General features: G+C 41.2%; 1 protein-coding gene and 1 pseudogene across 1 annotated transcript; one reads left to right on the forward strand and one right to left on the reverse strand.

Annotated features, from left to right (window-relative positions):
* Positions 1-232: 232 nt before the first annotated feature.
* Positions 233-6,026, reverse strand: desma (desmin a). The gene is made up of 10 exons (XM_052082104.1): positions 5,355-6,026; positions 4,924-4,984; positions 4,675-4,770; positions 3,892-4,053; positions 3,639-3,764; positions 3,316-3,426; positions 2,998-3,107; positions 1,996-2,048; positions 1,625-1,716; positions 233-700 (listed from the first exon to the last, which is right to left on the reverse strand). The coding sequence occupies exons 1-10, from the start codon at positions 5,921-5,923 to the stop codon at positions 659-661; spliced, it is 1,422 nt and encodes a 473-aa protein (XP_051938064.1). The 5' UTR covers positions 5,924-6,026; the 3' UTR covers positions 233-658.
* A 10,323-nt stretch (positions 6,027-16,349) lies between these two features.
* LOC127612372 (uncharacterized) lies at positions 16,350-16,529 on the forward strand (annotated as a pseudogene).
* Positions 16,530-18,807: the final 2,278 nt, after the last annotated feature.

Here is an 18,807-nt window from a genome sequence, read left to right on the forward strand (position 1 = left end):
TCACATGCTTCACAGTCAATCTCGGTTGAGACGGAGCCCAGCTCATTAACGAGCCATTGTTCACAGAGACCGCTTCTGATCATTTCAACAGGGCCCCGCTTGCTCAAAGAGTCAATTAAATGTGCGACACAAAACACTTGGTGTCAAAGCAATTGTTTCAGATGATAAAAAATGTAGTGCATGCAGGACGGCCACAGCACATGTTTGTCTGGCCAAAAGAACCTTGAACAAGTTGTGATCATAAATGTCTTTTATTTTTGCGATTTTAGTCAGAGTGAAGCAGCTCCACATGGTCGCCGATGCACACGCAATCACACGCTCTCGGCTCAAGGCCAAGATCATAATGTCACACATGTCTTAGTTCCTTTTTCAATAGATGTTTCTTGACATTTTTAACCACCATCTTCCCACTTTTGTTCCAGCCGCAAACTCTAACACAAGCCATCCTCTATCCCATTTCACAAATGCATAGTTGCGTAGACAAAATGCGGAAAAATTGCCATCACAATTCGCTCTGACCACGTTTCACGCCATGTATGACAAGATTTGTCATAAACCATATTACACAACAATGGGAAGATGCCTACGTTTCCTATTTTTATTCTTTTTTTTTTATAACTTATTGTAAATAACGTGTTTTTATGTCATCACCTCCCATTCACATGATGTCTTGCTGGTGCTGTGTGGACTCACTGACAACCTGTGAAAGACAGCAGAGATATAAAAAAATATATATTTGGACTGTTGGTTAAGAATCTATTGTCCAACATGAAGGATCATAGTGTGTTGAGATTAAACGAGAGCGTGTTTCCCATCTACTGTGAAGCGTCTTACGTCATCATGAATGAAGTGAGAGGGAAAGAGGGCGACAAGGGTCCGTCAATTCTGCAGGTTTATTTTCATTTTATTTTTATTTTTTCCACAAGCAACTTTTTCTCATGTGAATTTGGTAGAAAATAGTAACTGAGCACTCCTACAGTTCATCGCAGCAACCCCATAGTAGTAACTATAATGTTGCTTATTTTATCCCAAAACATCGGCGTACACTTTGGGAAAAGAATGGAAATTGGTCTTGAGGTTTCATCAAAAAGGTTGGCCTAAAACAGACACGTGATTTGACTTTTCTTTCAGGAACTTCATTAGACACTCTGTTTTCATGAAGTTGATTTTTTAAGTCTGAAATAACGTGAATTGATTTTGTGGTTTAAATTTATTTATTTTTTTGTTTTTTAGTGAAGGATTGTCAGTCAATGCATATGGTTTGTAAAATTTACATCATGTTACCGTTACTCCTAAATACTCACGAGGGCAGCCTTTATGAGTGCTCGTGGAAATCAAACTACGAGACTTCAAGTCAGTCTTATATCAACATCAGGTTTCGTTTGGAGCCGGCAAGGCCGTTTCAAGTTTAAACTGGAGGAAACCTCAACTATCTTAATAAAATCTCGTAGTTTGCTTCCAATATGGTGAAAAAAAAGAAGTGCAACTCTTGAACCCGACTTACACATCAGGCACCAGAGCCCTCGCTCACAGAATATGTCATTTGGATTAGGGAAAAGATGACACCGGTTCATTTATAAATGACGTCTAATGGTAACGCGCGTGCACGTGTATTTGTTCCAACCTCGCCATCGCGGGTCTCGATGGTCTTGATAAGAACCGTCTTCTTTGAGTGCATCTCTGAGGAACGCTGGGGCTGAGACTCAGGACTGGTCTCTAGGGTGAGACATACACAGACATAGTATCATTTTAATTATTTTGATTGATGACACTAATGCCTCTCGGCCCAGTTCTATGAACCAGTGAGCCCAGAGTGTTCAGTTACATGTCATACGTCCCCACACAGTGGGGAGTATGGGTCACTGGAGTTATGTAATGTCCTCAAAATAGCAAAATACCATGTTCGGTCATGGTTTATAATTACTCTTTTATGCCTTCCTCTACAATGGTTTTCCTATGGGTATGTTTGTGGAAAGGCTGCACAGCTTCCCTTACCTCGAAATCCAATTGAGGAATAGGCAGTTTGGACAGGCATAGTGGTGGTGATCCTAGAAAATAAATTAACACAAAGAAATACAATATATTAGAAAAATAGGAAGATGAATTATGTTTCAGACATACAGCGTTCCCCCAGTAGTCATAGGGGCTAAGGGAACAAGCCTGTGTGAATAGTAAAAAAAAAAAAAAAATCCCAAAGCAATTGTTTCCAAAAATGCCAGTTCTGCAACAAGATGGTGGAAAAGCAGCACTTTTGTCAAATTGACTTATTTCAACATACAAAGTAGTTTCCTCGGGCTAAGTTATTTAATATTTTTCAGCGAATAATAGTGGATGGATTAAAAAAAAAAAATCACCAACAAGTGAATTTGTGAATGCTGAATCATGGATATGTGGGCAGAGGCAAAAGGCTATCAGGATTTTGGAAGTGATCACCAACCATCGTTCAGCGAGTGAAAAACGATCACCAATCCGATCAGAATCTGGACCAATTTATTTAACCACTTGTTTATTTACTGTACAGTCAAACTCCACTCTTCATGGAAGTTTGGGACCAGCCCAGCCCACGATTAGCCAAAATGTGCGGATAATTGACATCCACATTGGGGTAAAAAATAACGACAATTAAACCCTAAAAATTCTCAACAAATTCCTGGTGAATATTAAATACAAGAAAAGGGATGGGCGGAACCCAACAGTCTAAAAAAGCAACTTTATTTTAGAATATTGAGGGGCAGAGGGCGAATGACTAAATATGAAACGTTGGATTATTAATGTGGTAACACAGAATGTCCCTGGAGTGAACGAGATTGCTTTTGCCGTAATGTCTTATTTTACGGATCCAATCAATGACTTAATTGATCGATCTGCAAATTATGACATGGCAACCGATCACCGATTTTGCATAAAATACAAAATACCTGTCGATACGTTCCGGCCATACAGATTTGTGTCAAGTCTAGACAGGGTTGTCGTCGAGTTTCCATAAGAGTAACTCACCTGCTCTCCTCTCCCTCCAGCAGCTTGCGGTAGGTGGCGATCTCAATATCAAGAGCCATCTTAACATTCAGCAGGTCCTGGTACTCCCTCAGGTGACGGGCCATGTCGTCCTGGAAAACCAATGGTGTCGTCAAATAAACGCCTTGCCCAAACATTCAAGCACTGTGACGATTGCAAATAAACACATCTGTGACAAACGGTGCACTCAGTATCACCTGGCAGGGCATCATATTCTCTTTGAACTGCATTACTGATTTATGCATCCGTGGGATTCGGTTTTATTTAGTTTGCCGATGGAACATAAAATACAGTGCTGACCTTCATCTTGGCAATGTCTTCCTCCAGACGTGCGATAGTGTCCTGGTAGCCAGAAGCCTCGCGACTCATGCGGTCCTCAATCTCTCTCATCTGACGCAGCAGAGACTCGTTCTGCGGAGCGAAGTTAGCAGTGGACGAATTGGAAGTGAAAGACACGGATAACATTATCATGTGAAACTGAAGCAACAACATGCAGCAACATTTGAAGGAGCAGCTGCCAAATCATGAGAACAGATTATATTGTAAAAAGCAGAACTGGTGAAGAAATTGGGCAGAAAAAAAAACTGCTTCATATGGTAAGTAAAATTGTGTTTCATACTCACGGTGCCCTTGAGTGAGTCAATCTCACAGGTATAGGACTGGATCTGGTGTCTGTACTCCATGCTCTCTTGTTTGGCAGAGCGCAGGGCATCATTGTTCTTACTCACAGCCTGGTTCAGATCTGAGACCTGAGGAAAGAGGGTTGAGTTCCGAGCTTTAGAATGGCACATGAAAAGCTTGTCCACACAAACAAGTAGAGCTTTAAAAAAACTTTTCTAAGGTTACAATGTTTGCTTCGTGTATGTGGCGGCCTACCTTAGACTTGTACCAGTCCTCTGCCTCTGAGATGTTCTTGGCAGCGATCGCCTCGTACTGCATACGGATGTCCCTCAGAGCTGCGGTCAGGTCGGGTTTCGACATGTCCATCTGGATCTGCACCTGAGTGTCCTGCATCTGGCTCTGCAGCTCACGGATCTCCTGCAGAGAATTTCATTTTCAACAAGAGTCATTCACATTGCGATAAAGACAATGCAATATCAACTTTTTATGGCAACCTTAACAGTCAAGGGTAAGCTATTCTTGCTAGTGCTTTGTTTAGGTTATGACAAATACAGGATTGTCCAATATTAGCCTTCACAACTATTTGAGGCTAATTTCTTGAGGGCACAACTGTTACATTCAAACTGTGAAGTCTCGGTTGCCTTCAGCTGCCCTGTGGACCAACCAAATGGTATAAATAGCTTTGCATCTGTTCACACAACTTCCATACACTCCTTTTTTTCTCTCCTGCATAGATAGAGACAACAGCTGACCTGCTCTTTTCCAGCAGTTGGCAGTTGAGAATTTCTCAAAGGTCAAAGTTGATGAGTAAAAGAACAGCATCTCTTTATTTGTGTTTTCAAACTGACCATAATGACATGAGTTCACTGAACGTGAGCTACTGTGAAATGTGTCATGCATAGCCTGTGTGTTTATGTGAGGCATTTTTTCGGGATCCTGAACTTCACAATGAGCCAACATCTGATTTGGTCTATTTACAGTATCTTGGGCATTGGTCAACAGCTACAAAAGATGTATTTAACTGACTGCTTAACAGACCTCTTCATGGATCTTCTTGAGGAAGGCAATCTCCTCTTGTAGACTCTCGATGCGCCTCTCCAGGTCCAACCTGGCGAGAGTGGCATTGTCCACATCCTAAATATGAAAGAGGAAGATCAGAAAATTATTGCGTCCGTGCACGGATAACTATTGGAAGATTCAATAGGCCTCAGATTAGTGTGGGATATTGCAGGAGCATCAATGAACAAAAAAACGGAGATAGTGTATAGAAAAAAAATATTGGCCTACCGCTCTAAAAGCAGAGAGATTGTTCTCGGCTTCTTCCTTCTGGTGAACCTCTTCCTGTAGTCTGCAGTGACAAAAGAAAGGAAACAATGAGACTTGTGGAATACAGAAGAGCCGACTGACTCTTAGGTTATCACACAACTATCAAAATGGACACTGGATGCTGGGGGCAGGGGGTTGCCCTTACTTGGTGCCATATGTAAAGATGTTAAAAAAAAACAGAACATAAATTGAAACATTGTTTCAAATTTCCCCAGTGTGGGACGAATAAAGGATATCTTAATCTTAATCTTATGCTAATGTTAATTCAAGCCAATTGTGGCCTACATGTTGTAACAACTCCAAACCCTTGCCCTTGATTTGAAATGCTACAGTGACGACCATCTTGGGTTTGTTCTTGGTTGTGTTCAGCCTTTAACCCCCCTCTCGCCTACCTGAGCTTCAATTTCTGAAGGTCGTCAGCCAGGTTATCTCTTTCCACCTCCACACGAGCCCGCTGGTTTGACAGAGCTTCAATCTGCCTCCTCAGCTCCCTCATTTCATCTTCATACATCTCAGCCACACGCCCGGGTCCCTCACGGCCCTTGAGCGTTTCGATCTCTACCGTCAGGGCAGCGTTCTGCTGCTCGAGAAAACGAACTTTCTCAATGTAGCTGGCGAAGCGGTCGTTGAGATGCTGAAGCTCGGCCTTCTCGTTGGTCCTTGTGTTGAGGAAGTCCTGGTTCATGGCATCGGCCAGGTTGAAGTCAAGTTTCTCGCCGTAGGTGCGCATGGCTTTGGAGGAGCCGATCCCAGCACCGCCGGAGGACACCCTGAAGCTGGAATACAAAGGAGCACCACTCTTCACCTCATACATTCGAGTAGTATGGGTTGAGGAGCTGCGACCTCCTCCTCCTCCGTGAGTGGAGAAAAGGGAAGACATCGGGGATGAACTGACACCAGAACCAAAGGTGCGACGGTATGAGGAGGCCGTCTGGGCCGAGGAGGAGTAGGACTTGCTCATGGCTGACGGTTATTTGCTGTGGTGGAGCTGCTGGAGAAACCAAGACCCAACTGAGCCAATGGGTGAATGGGAGAGGAACCAAGTGAAGGGTCCCCCAGCTGCAAGCATGGCTATTTGTAGCTTTACCACACCCACTGTCACCCCAACACCTCCTCTAGGTCCACCCATGACCTCTTTTGTCTTGCGACCACCTGACTCCACCTTGTCTACATTTTGTTATTTTTAATCACTTTTGTAGGCTCTTCAAACTTTACAACTGTGAAGATCAAACATTTTTTACAGTACTGACAATCACCGGTCACATTAGGCACACCTAGGCTGCATCATGCCATTTCTAGTTATACACCCATGTCATGGAGCTAAATACATTTTGGTGGATTTTTCGAAACGTCCGACTTCTTACATACATACTCCAAAAGCATACATACTCCGATATGCTCGACATTTCCTCCCTCCTGTGTAGCCACTCAGCTGTTCTGTCGTAGCTTCCTGTCCTCCTTATCCCCAATAGCCTCCTGTTGCCAGACGCCTATTCAGCTGTCCAATGGGTCTGGTTTCAAGTGTGTGTGCGTGTGTGTGTGTGTGTGCGTGTGTGCGTGTGTGTGTGTGTGTGTGATATACACTGTATATAATTGAACGATACATTAGCGAGCGATCATTCCAAGAGCCCAGAATGTCATGGTGAGTTATGTTTTCCCTTAGACACGGTATACAAAGTAAGTATAGATGTCAAAAAGGCAAACATATGTAACTTCCTCCATTTGGGGGGGGGGGGGGGGGGGACACATAAACTGTAATTGGAGTTGTGACAAGTAATATAGAACCCAGATCCTAAAGATTACATGAAATATCTTTTCATACCACATCAGTACTATATACACAGGGTGAGTTACCTTGGAGTCAGTACCTACAGTTAGAGCAGGGCCATGCAGTGCCCTCAGTTATGTAAGGAGCAGTTCCAGCTACTGCTAAGAAGGTCACATAATTTTGCCATTGGGGGTCTCGGGATTGATATAACAGAAGTAAGATGCTATTTGTGTGTTGTTTTATCCTCAAATACCGGTATATGTTTTAAGTAAATTCGAGTGTTAAATAGAAAAACACACAGTTAAGCATAGACCTCAGACCAGGTTGAAGTGCAATACACCATTTTTTAAAAAATAAAACATGCTTTTGTTACTTAACTTGCCTGCAATCATATGAAGTGATGACCCTTGCACTTTTAAGCAGTGGAGCCAGAAGGTTAATAGGGCAACTGAGGGTGAGAGAAACAGACCGAGTCACAATATAGAATAGTGTCATCGACCTCAAGGGTCAACTGGAGGGTTTGGGGAAAAAGTTTGCAGTGCCTTGGGAAAACAGAAGTACTGTGATAATGGATAGTCGGTCGAAAGACATTTCTGGAGAGAGTGAAAGTGATCAATAACAATCACAATAGGATGCCTCTCCATTTTTCCGCCAAGATTGTTTTCTGCACAGCTCAGTCAATACCTGAGACACAAAGAAAAAAGGATCTGTCATTCGCCACACAGGCACAGATTATAAACTATACAATATATTATACATTACAGCATATTTCTAATGAACATAATGGGAAATATTTTAGAAGAGTCCATGCAAGCATCCAAGTACGACGACATGTGCATGTAGGAGTGGTGGGCTACGGCGGTTCAAAGGGTCCTTGTGTGTGTGTGGCCGTGCCTGTAGTCGCGTTTCACGAGGCAGCTGCCGGTGGTGTCACACTATTTTTAGCATTCCTCTTTGAACACTACACTCTTGTCCAGCCCACATGCCCAAAGGATCATGGGACATGACAGTAACCAACACGCGGGACATAAATGAAGAAGATGACGTTGCACTTTATGTAATACTGGATGTAGCCGATGTCAAAAGCTGCTGACAATTGAACAGCAATAAAAATGACTGACCACTATCATTTGATACCTACTACAGCAAATGTATTCATACGCACCATTAAAGAGAAGACATCATTATTGTTATTTCTTTACAACAACAAATGCCAGAGTTGCCATAATCAACACCAGCCGCGAACAACAGATAAGGTCAAATATTTTGGAGCTGAGTGACCGCCAACATTTGTCTACCTGTCATGAGTCACATATTCTGTTCTTCAAATGGGTTTCATGACAGAGCTATTACAAAAAAGGTTAAATCAAGATTGCTCCATCATTGTGTTCATTTTCCAGAAGTGACGGATGGTCTCCTTATTACCTCACTAAAGAAGGGAAATGATCCAACAGGAAATAAAGTGAATTGACCGCACTGTCTGATGACATGACGGCGGGAAGCACCTCGCATCAATTTCCTCAGAGAGACTTACAGTTCAATCACCAGCGCGCAACATAAAATGAGAAGCCTCTGAGTTGACTAATGAGCTCAGATACACAGATGAACCATCGGGACTGTCAGTCAGAAAACAAACTTAAATTAGCTCTCAGATCTCATCACGGTGATGGAGGAACACGTGTTCCAAACAAGTCAGAGAATAATAACGGCACACGGCAGTCAACCCGTCCTTGCCAGGCCTCCAACTTCAGCATGAGGTTACTGTACAAAATGAACATATCTGCACTTGTTACTTTAAATGGACATTAGAAAAGGAGAAGAAAGCTCATTGTGTGATACAGACATGTCACTGTGCATCTGAATCTCGTTATAAACTATAGAATATTTAGCCACAAATTGTATATTGGTATAGGCCAATGGGAAATATGGGTCGTGAAATAAAGAAATAGGCAGTGGAAATTGGGACTTTTATTGCAAACCTTTTAGAAGAAAACATAAGAGGCTCTGTGACTAAGAACAGAAGTGAGATACACTGTAGCAGAGGGGCCAAGAAACTAATTAGCAAACCAGAAGAAAAGTTAGTGGACATTTTAGAAAATGTTTTTTTGTTTTTTTTCTTAACTACGGCGTCTTTGAACAGTTGCTTTGAATTCCACTTTGTTTGCAGTCATAGTATTTTATACATAGCTCTCCTGTAAAAGCATTTATGTAATGTGCGATTTACTTTCACAAATTCATCACGAAAACAAACACATCAGTACAACCATGAGTTAAATTGCAAATGCGACATCCTAATTTGTGGTCATCGTATTAACAATGTAGATGAAAACACTAACAGCGCATCACCATCTCTTTATCTTTCAGTGATTAAATACTGTGTCATGTCTAGACCTGCTGCTACTGAGTTGGACAGCCTGATGGGAAAAATCATATGTTGAGAAGTACCCCCGATAGTGTGCATGCGGACGATAGCATTCAGCTGGTGTGGTCCATTATAAATGTGGGTTGCACGTTACCTAGCAACCAAACAAACACACAAACACGCATGCCAACATGGTGAGCTGCCAAACAAGGATGATAAAATGAGGGCAAAGGCATGACTGTGTGTGTGTGTGTGTGTGTGTGTGTGTGTGTGTGTGTGTGTGTGTGTGTGTGTGTGTGTGTGTCGGCGATTGCATACAAACGTGTAACGTGCAAAGCAGTTCCTTTTCTATTTCAGTCCATCTCGGGGCCATCAGCTACTCAGTGTGACAAGAAAAGCAAGCGGTGGACTTTAAAACAAACCCTGTGATTCATGAGTCACACAAGCTCGGACCACATCCTGCGTTATTTCAGTGTAATTGCAACATCTCAATGCACACAGTCTCAAAAAACAATCTGTATCATGGGCAACAGTCCCAGCTTTACCGGTATACAAAATAAAAAGCTATTGTATTAATTGATTATAACTGTGCGTAAAATACACCTTGGATTAACACGCCCACTTTCACATATAGCACATATGCAGTTGGAAACCAAATTCCTCTTGCATGCAAGTAATTCCATCAAACCACATGATATAATGGGGCATTCATCATATCGTGCCTCTGGCAACCCTAGAATAGGACAAATGTGTGAATAGCAGGCTCAAAGCCAAGAATCTGGTGTTTGAAATGTCAGGCTTTTGTTGGTTTTACACTGTTCTAAAATTAAAATGCAGTGATGGGTTTTTAGTTTACAATCTCTCTAATACAGTACAAGAAGCAAGCTTCATGTATGAATGTGTTACCTGAAAATATAGTCAAACCCTTGCCAAACCAAGAAATATTCTGTCTCCCTAACAGGTATGTTTTATGTGTTTTAGGAATAATTGACATTACGCCATGTTTGAAAGTGCATGATGTTATTTGGGGCAGCAGTCCTCAAAACGTACTGTACCGTGTCCCATTTCCTTTCACCACTAGGAGGTATGAGGACAAGAGAAGAAGCACTGAACTGCAAAAGATAGCCTAAAACGCCACATACACACTTGTGATGGAAACATATACAGTCGTCACTATTTGGTTGGTATGCTGTAAGAAAAATAAATAAATACAAATACAAATGAAAAATCATAGTCCTGTTAATAATACTCTTGATAGTCACTGATATTATCATTATTGCCAAACAAATCATGCGAGGTACTTCTTGTTGCAACATGTAATTTTATTGACCAAACCAACACAATTTTAATACATGTGCCAACGTCCATGAAATTCTACCAGGCTCTTTTTTACGAGCATTTACATTTCCAGTCATATTATTTGGCCATTGCTTTAAATTTCAATCTACCGGTATGTGAGCTACTCCATGTTGAGTTGTTGTTGTTGTTGTGAGTTGCATGAGTTGTCAAATTATTGCCCATATGTGCAGCTTCCACACTTTAATAAGATTCATGCAGCACAGAATCATGTATTTGGATTTTATTTAATGATAAAGCAATGTCTCTTTTTAGTTTAACATTCAGTACTTTGATAGTTCATCAAGCGTCATTCCTTACATTAGTCACTGGACATGAGGTACATTAAGTGCATTTCAGTTAGATTTACGACTTTTACAAAAAAACTACAAAATTATCGAGAGAAAATTCTGTTGTGAGTAGTGGCATAAATTTAAATTTCTGAAACAGCCTTAGATTTCCTCACGTTCACTTTTCTCCACAACAAAGGAGTCTGTTGATGCTGGTTCAACTTTTTGGGCTTATCATTAAATAGTTAATGGCATGTTCTTATTTCCCTTTATTATGAAATTTGTCTTTATTTAAAGTTAGAATTGAATTTTAAACTGCAACTATCACGATCATAAATTTTGAAATATACAACAACAAATGCAGGAACTCAAGAGTCAATTCGCCACCCTGCCTTGGAAGGATCACTGATTTAAAATGAATTCACTTTGCTCCTCTTAACTTCATGAATTGTTTGTATCGATTTCAATTGCCTTCTTTTTCTATTTGGCCTGCAACTATTCGTCATAATTCATTTGATTAATTATAATTATACAGTACTGACGTGAATACGGACCGGGTTTTTTTTAACATCAATGTGGCACTCTGTCCAGCAGATGGCACCCTCGACGAATGGCTGGTTCTCCGAAGTCTAGAGCTGTCTCTGATTCTATCACCCATCCCAGAGACATCCCGAAAGTGCTCTTTGGCATGAAATCTGAGGAACATTTCCATTCTAAATGTGAAGTGTCATACTGCTGCTCTCAGCCAGTGATACACTGTGACCATTATGTACAATGACAGCACCTCGACAAAGCAAGACTGTCATTAATTTCACTTAATAGTTGCACAGAGGCTTAAAGCATGCTGGGAATTAATTTTCTCAAATACCCACACGTGCACTAATCTGAATATTAAAAATAAATAAATAAAGAAGTCCGTCTGGATGCTGTTCATGCCAAACTGTTACCCCTAATCTGAATTTAGAGCACCATTTGAGATTCCGGCAAAGCATTCCTATCTGATGTGCAATACTCTAATGTGCAATATTTGTGAGCCTGTCAATTGTAGTCTATTCTTACCTGATAGACATTAGACACGTCGCTACGTAGTCTTTGTGTCACATTTCGGTTTTTCGGTCTGGCCAGCAGGTGGCAGGAGCGGTCTCCCTAGCACACCTGCTGGCAATCATTAATCAATAGAGACACTATCTAAGGACTCCTACGTTCTACACCTGTTGTGGGAGTATTGTTTATGGCATTGCTTACCTCGTTGCTCATTGACTAGTCACTAGTGGCTTTTGACCTCGTCGTGTTTTCGCGTGTAGTCTCGGTACCAAGTTTTTGTGTAAGTACCATTTTGTTTTGATGATCTGGCTTTTCTTGCGTCTACAAAGTATTACATAGTTTTTCGTTCATAGTAGTGATGGGTCCAGCGACACGATGCATTGACACATGCGCCGGGCTCACAGAGCAAACCACGTGTCGATGCATGTGCTGGCTCATTACGTCACGTGATTGACACGTGAACTGCGTTGACACAGTCCAGGCTTCTAATTGACACACCGGCTGCGTTGACACAGTCCAGGCTGCTAATTGACACATCGACTGTGTTGACACAGTCCAGGCTGCTAATTGACACGTGAACTGCACCTGCATCGGCTGCTTGGCACAGTACAGGCTGCGCCACTTAGTCCAGGGGGCGTCGACTCAGTGCAGAGGGCGTTGACGCAGCAAAAGCCCGCCACACAGTGTTTATAAGGAACACCTGCCGAAACAAGCCAGACCTCACTCACGCTCGCTTGTCGAAGCTCGTGTCAGTGCAGACTTCGTGTTCGTGCCTTGCCTTCCTTGCCGATTATGGAGCAGAGACGCAAATCATCCGCCGTGTGGGACCATTTTGATGTCCTGGAGAATAAGGTATTATTTATTTATTTATTCAAATCGCCTTCTGTCGCCGAGAGCCTCTCGCCGAGTGCCTCTCAGATTATTGACGTGTTGTTAATCCGAATACATTTCAAGGTAACTCTTAGTTACTTCTTATTCACATTTCATTACAGGTGAAATGTCGAATTTGCCAAGTCAATTCGCCAACAGAAGCACCTCCACCATGCTGAGGCATTATCGGGCCAAGCATGTTCGCGATACACCCGGTATTACGCCAGGTATACAAACGTTCACTCATCTTTTCACGGTTGCTATGTTGATGATTAATTGACAATCAGTAATTATTGGTTGACTCTCCACTCCATGTTTGACAATCAAGGTTCCAGGAAGCAGCTGTACTGGAAGGACCAACACACTTCTTTCCCAAACCTCTCCCACCTCGCAAAGGAGTTCCTTTGTACGCCAGCCTCATCCGTCCCTTGTGAGCGTGTGTTCTCCACAGCAGGAGAAATTGCTTGTAAAAGACGCAACTGGCTGAAGTTTAAAACATTGGAGCATCTTATTTTTCTCAATAAAAATGTGAAATCAAAGCCCACAAGCATCCTCATTCAAATGATCTTCACATTATTTGAACACATTGAATGTTGCAAAATGAATGCATGGATGTGAATGATATTGTATACACTTCATCAAATCGATGAATGACCTTATGAAAATGTCTTGGAACAGTTGTAGATGCAAAACCGTGCTGGCAGCTACATAATAGATAATAAAAGAAAAATATCCCAAACCATAGGGATCCTCCCAAAACTAAGGATGTGCTGAATAAGAAATCCTTGTACACACTTTTATTACTTCCATATTTGACCTATTGTGTGGAAATATGGGGAAATGCCAGTAAAATACTGTTTTAAAACTACAATACAAAGCAATCAGAACAATCACTGGCTCCAAATAGACGGAACCCACAAATCCACTGTTTATCAAATTAAACAATGAAATCTCATGACCTGGTTGACTTCAAAATCGCCCAATTAATGTACAAAGCACACAATAACCTCCTTTGCCAAAACATCCAGAAGCTTTTTAAAATTCGAGAAAGTTGTCATAATTTAAGGGGTACTAACCTATACAGAAAAATCCAAAACACTAACAAACATCACGCAAAGGAGTGTATCTGTAATAGGTGTAAATCTGTGGAATGATTCTGAAACGGACCAGTAAAATGAGTAACTCTCTTGCTGAGATTAAAAATGAATTTGAGAGTAGTACAAGACAACTACACAAATCAGAATTAAGCTAATAAATTCGATACACCCATGAAATATAGCAATACATCAGGAATACATTGATGAGATTATTTAATATATTAATGAAATGTAGCATCCATTATGAATATGAGAAAATCGACATATACTTGTGCTCCAATGAGTATGTACTGTATATACAAACCTAAAGTTGTAAAAATGTATAAGTACAGCATACATAAGGGTAAAAGCATTTGTTGATATGTAGACTTTCTTTTCTATTTTGAAAAATGATCAATTCATATATAAGAAGGGGTAGGACTCTTGGGTTTTTTTACTTCTTTCTACTCCTTTGAACACATATTTGTGATGATGACTATTTTCTTTTCCTTTTTTTATATCTTACCTTCACTTTTTGCCAATTTATTACCGAATTGTATATTTTATATGTTCAATATACAAAAAAATTATCAGTCAGTTCAGTCTGTTGAGTGGGTTGGATGCAGGGATCTTGAAGGTCCAGCAGGTGGCAGTGGTCAGTGACACAGTATCAGCACAGTATCAACACAGTGTGTCAGTGTGTCGACACGCCTCATGAGGCCTCATGGACCCATCACTAGTTCATAGTTTGTGGCTTTACTTTCCTTTTCTTGCTCTTTTGTGCAAGCTCCTTTTGTTAGTCGTTTTTGATTTACCTCCTGGTCCTCATTGTGGACCAGCGCTTTATGTTCTCGCTTATTTTCGATTTGGACATTAAATTGTCTTTACATCGGAGACCTTGTTTTTGTCTACGTTTTTTTTTGGATCCCCCTCCCTAACTCGGTTTACCCGAGTTCGTAACACGTTGTATCTTATTATCTTTAATATGTTGTGCCATGCTCTTCTTCATTTGTCACAAGTGGTGATTGGGACTCCTCATGACTTTTAAAGGATAAGTTATGGTATGAGGGAAAATACCAAAAGACAGTTCAGATACTGGCCAGTTTGGTACAAGCATCATTGTATGAGTTTTAACCTTGTTTACAAGCAGTAGAATATGTGCACAGTACATATTAATATGGATTTTATATTATGGACTGACCCACTTTAAATTTGCCAATGTTTGTACAAGTAGTACTATCATTCAGTGTCTTGGCAGTGGATCACATCTGTGTAAAACAAATTATTCTCGTAAAAGTACTGATTCAACTCTTGCACTTTGATAAAGGAAAAATATACAGATCCTGAAATGTACTGAGATCCAAAAGTCAAAAGTAAATATGTTTATTGCTTATATGCAAGACTCATGATAACTTGTCCAAAATGTTAAAAAAAAAACTGCTCAAATAACTTCCCTTTTTTTATTAACTAACTTTTGGCACTGGCTGAGAAGAAAAAACATCACATTACATGTTTTGCATGATGTTTAGGTGTGAGTTGACTGTCGTGACTTTTATTCATCGAAACACGTTCCCACGGGGATATTGTAACCGTTGTGAACTGCATAGCAAAAAATAACTTACTGATGCTAGTAATCATAACTGAAAAAGTACATCTTGTCTGTTTTATTTTAAGAGTAGGCAGAAGCTTACAGGGTTTTTTTATTTTCCTGAGTAAGGCCATGAATGGGGAATATCTTCAAAATATCTTGCTTTCATCTTTAATCTTTCAATGAGGCCTCCATGTCATGCATTCTCAGCAGTGTTGTGTCCAAGGATCAGCAACCCGAAGCCAAGGCCAATGACTTGAATCCGAGGCCAAGGCCAAGGACCAAGGACTTGCCTCCAAGGCCAGGGACCAAGGACTGAGTTTGAAGCTTAGGCCTAGCCGAGGAGATGTATAAAACAAGGCTATCATACCACTTGGCAGGTCTTCATGATTTGCAACACCCCTCCATCATAATCCCTTGCACTCCCTAACGCTTGAATGAAGTGTTTTTATTCAAAGAGTAGAACAGTCAGGGTATGTGTTATTTCCATCCATCCATCCATCCATCATCTACCGCTTATCCGGGGCCGGGTCGCGGGGGCAACAGCTTTAGCAGGGAAGCCCAGACTTCCCTATCCCTAGCTACTTCTTCCAGCTCTCCCCGGGGGATCCCGAGTCGTTCCCAGGCAAGCTGGGTGACATAGTCTCTCCAGCGTGTCCTGGGTCTTCCTCGGGGTCTCCTCCCGGTGGGACATGACCGGAACACCTCACCGGGGAGGCGCTCAGGAGGCATCCGAATCAGATGCCCAAGCCACCTCATCTGGCTCCTCTCGATGTGGAGGAGAAGCGGCTCGACTCCGAGCCCCTCCCGGATGACCGAGCTTCTCACCTTATCTCTAAGGGAGAGCCCGGACACCCTGCGGAGAAAACTCATTTCGGCCGCTTGTATCCGGGATCTCGTTCTTTCGGTCATGACCCATAGCTCGTGACCATAGGTGAGGGTTGGGACGTAGATCGACCGGTAAATTGAGAGCTTCACCCTTTGGCTCAGCTCCTTCTTCACCACGACAGACCGATACAACGTCCGCATCACAGCAGACGCTGCACCGATCCGCCTGTCGATCTCGGCCTTTTGGCTAAGATCAAGTGTAGTATGTGTTATTTATACTGAGAAAAACAAAAAAGCATATGATATACATTTATGAATTAATATTTTAGTATAGTAGTTTCTTAATGTGAAGTAAATCAACACTCAACAGGCATGACATGGCACGAAGACAAGTTGAGAAATTACTTTGCATAGAAGTCAATCACTGAGTGCACAAAAAGCGGTAATCTCTGCAGTGATAATTTTACAGTTTACCGGCAGCGAGTCCCAGGGACTCGCTGATCAGAAAAGTATGAGTCCCACTATGCATTGAGAGAGTCCCAAATTTTGAATTTTGAAATGGTCTTCTCATTCAATTGCATATGATAATTGTCACGTTCCGTATTTGACAGCAGGGGGCAGGCGTTCATGCTTGTCGCCTGCACACCTGCTACCCATTTGTAGGCGATTGCACCTGCTATATTTAGGCGCTGCGGCAGTCAACTCACTGCCGGAGTATTCCACGCCGTGCCATTGCCTATTTCTTCTTGAATGAAACATTGCCTTAAAGACTCTTGACAATTGTTGCGTTCCTAGATATCCTCTCGTGAGTGATCATAGTATTTTGCCAAAATTTTCTCCTTGCCGTTTTTTCCCGCAAGTGTTTTCTGTTGCCTCGTTACAATTATTTCCTGGTTCTCTTTTTGACCAGCGTTTTCTGTTGTCCGTTTAGACGGGGATTTTGTGTTGTAATAAATATCATTTTTGTGACAAAGTTCCTTTCTGTGTCTGCTATTTCGGTGATCCACTTATCTCCAGTTTGTTGCGCACTAAGCGATTACTCTGTCGCTTCGGGCACAACGTGACAATAATAACACAAACAACAATATATACATACAATTATACACAAATGTTGCAAAATTTTAAATAATTCAGGAGCAGGCCTGAGGATTTAGCTCTTTGAAGTGAACGATGAGTCGTTTTTAGAGGAAAAAAATGACCATGTAGAGTAAGGTGTTTTTAGCCCCCCAAAAAACGACCGTGTATAGTAAGGTGTTTTTAGACAAAAAACCCCACCATGTATAGGAAGGCATTTTCCGACGAAAAAACCGACCATGTATAGTAAGGCGTTTTTCAAGGAAAAAAACGATCATGAATAGTAAGGTGTTTTGAGCCGAATAAAACGACAATGAATAGGAAGGCGTTTTAACCTCCCCCCAAAAAAACGACCATGTAAAGTAACGCGTTTTTAGCCGAAAAAAAAGACCATATACAGTAAGGCATTTTTAGCCCCCCAAAAAACGACCATGTATAGTAAGGTGTTTTTAGCCGAAAAAAACCGACCATGTATAGTAAGGCGTTTTTTTTTTCCGCTAAAAAAGCCTTACTATACATGGTCGTTTTTTTCAGGTTAAAACGCCTTAATATACATGGTCGGGTTTTTTTGGCTAAAAACGCATGGTTGGGTTTTTTTTTCGGCTAAAAACGCCTTACTACAAATGGTCATGTTTTTTGGCTAAAAACGGCTGACTTTTTTTTCGGCTAAAAACGCCTTACTAAACATGGTCGTTTTTTTTTCGGCTAAAACCCGCTTACTGTACATGGTCGTTTTTTTCGGCTAAAGACATCTTACTATACATGGTCCTTTTTTTTCGCCTAAAAGCGCCGTACGATACGTGGTCCTTTTTTTTCGGCTAAAATCGCCTTCCTGTACATGGTCGTTTTTTGGGGGCTAAAAATGTCTTACTATACATGGTCATTTTTTTTTCGGCTAAGAACGCCGTGCTATACATGGTCGTTTTTTGGGGGCTAAAAATGCCTTACTATACATGGTCGTTTTTGACGCTAAACATTCCTTACTATACATGGTCGTTTTTGGGTGGCTAAAAATGCCTTACTATACATGGTCGTTTTTTTCGGTTAAAAATGTCGTAGTATACATGGTCGTTTTTTTTGTGGCTAAAAACGCCTTCCTAATCATGGTTGTTTTTTTCGTTGAAAAACGCCTTACTACACATGGTCGTTTTTTTCGTCTAAAAATGCCTTACTATACATGGCTGTTTTTTTTTTTGTTTTTTTTTTTGTTAAAACATCTGACTATTCATGGTCGTTTTTTTCGTCGAAAAACGCCTTCCTGTACATGGTGGGGTTTTTTTCGTCGAAAAACGCCTTACTATACACCAGGGGTCCCCAAACTTTTTCCTTTTCGGGCCACATAACTTTTCCCTTCTCTGATGGGGGGCCGGTGTCAGTTTGTAACATCAACGATCGTAGGGGAGCTTAAAAATTTTATTGTTTCCCAGAAAGCCACACATAACCAAATAACCCTTTACAGGTTCTTTACAGAAAAAAAGCCAGGAAACAAATAATAACACTATTAATGAAATAAATAATAACTAAGTAACCCTCTCTGAGTTCTTCACAGAAAAAACGGGAAATAGCTAATAACTAAACAACTCTCTCTTTATAGCCCCTTGAAATCCACA

Source organism: Hippocampus zosterae, chromosome 12, assembly GCF_025434085.1.
Source record: "Hippocampus zosterae strain Florida chromosome 12, ASM2543408v3, whole genome shotgun sequence".
NCBI lineage: Eukaryota > Metazoa > Chordata > Actinopteri > Syngnathiformes > Syngnathidae > Hippocampus > Hippocampus zosterae.

What these genes read in the sequence shown, in the direction of transcription:
- desma (XM_052082104.1), bottom strand. Translation starts at nt 5,923, where the DNA reads ATGAGCAAGTCCTACTCCTCCTCGGCCCAGACGGCCTCCTCATACCGT. An exon ending in CTTCAGAAATTGAAGCTCAG is followed by an intron (nt 4,985 to 5,354) that starts GTAGGCGAGAGG and finishes TTGTCACTGCAG; the next exon opens with ACTACAGGAAGAGGTTCACC. An exon ending in AAGACATTGCCAAGATGAAG is followed by an intron (nt 3,108 to 3,315) that starts GTCAGCACTGTA and finishes TTGGTTTTCCAG; the next exon opens with GACGACATGGCCCGTCACCT.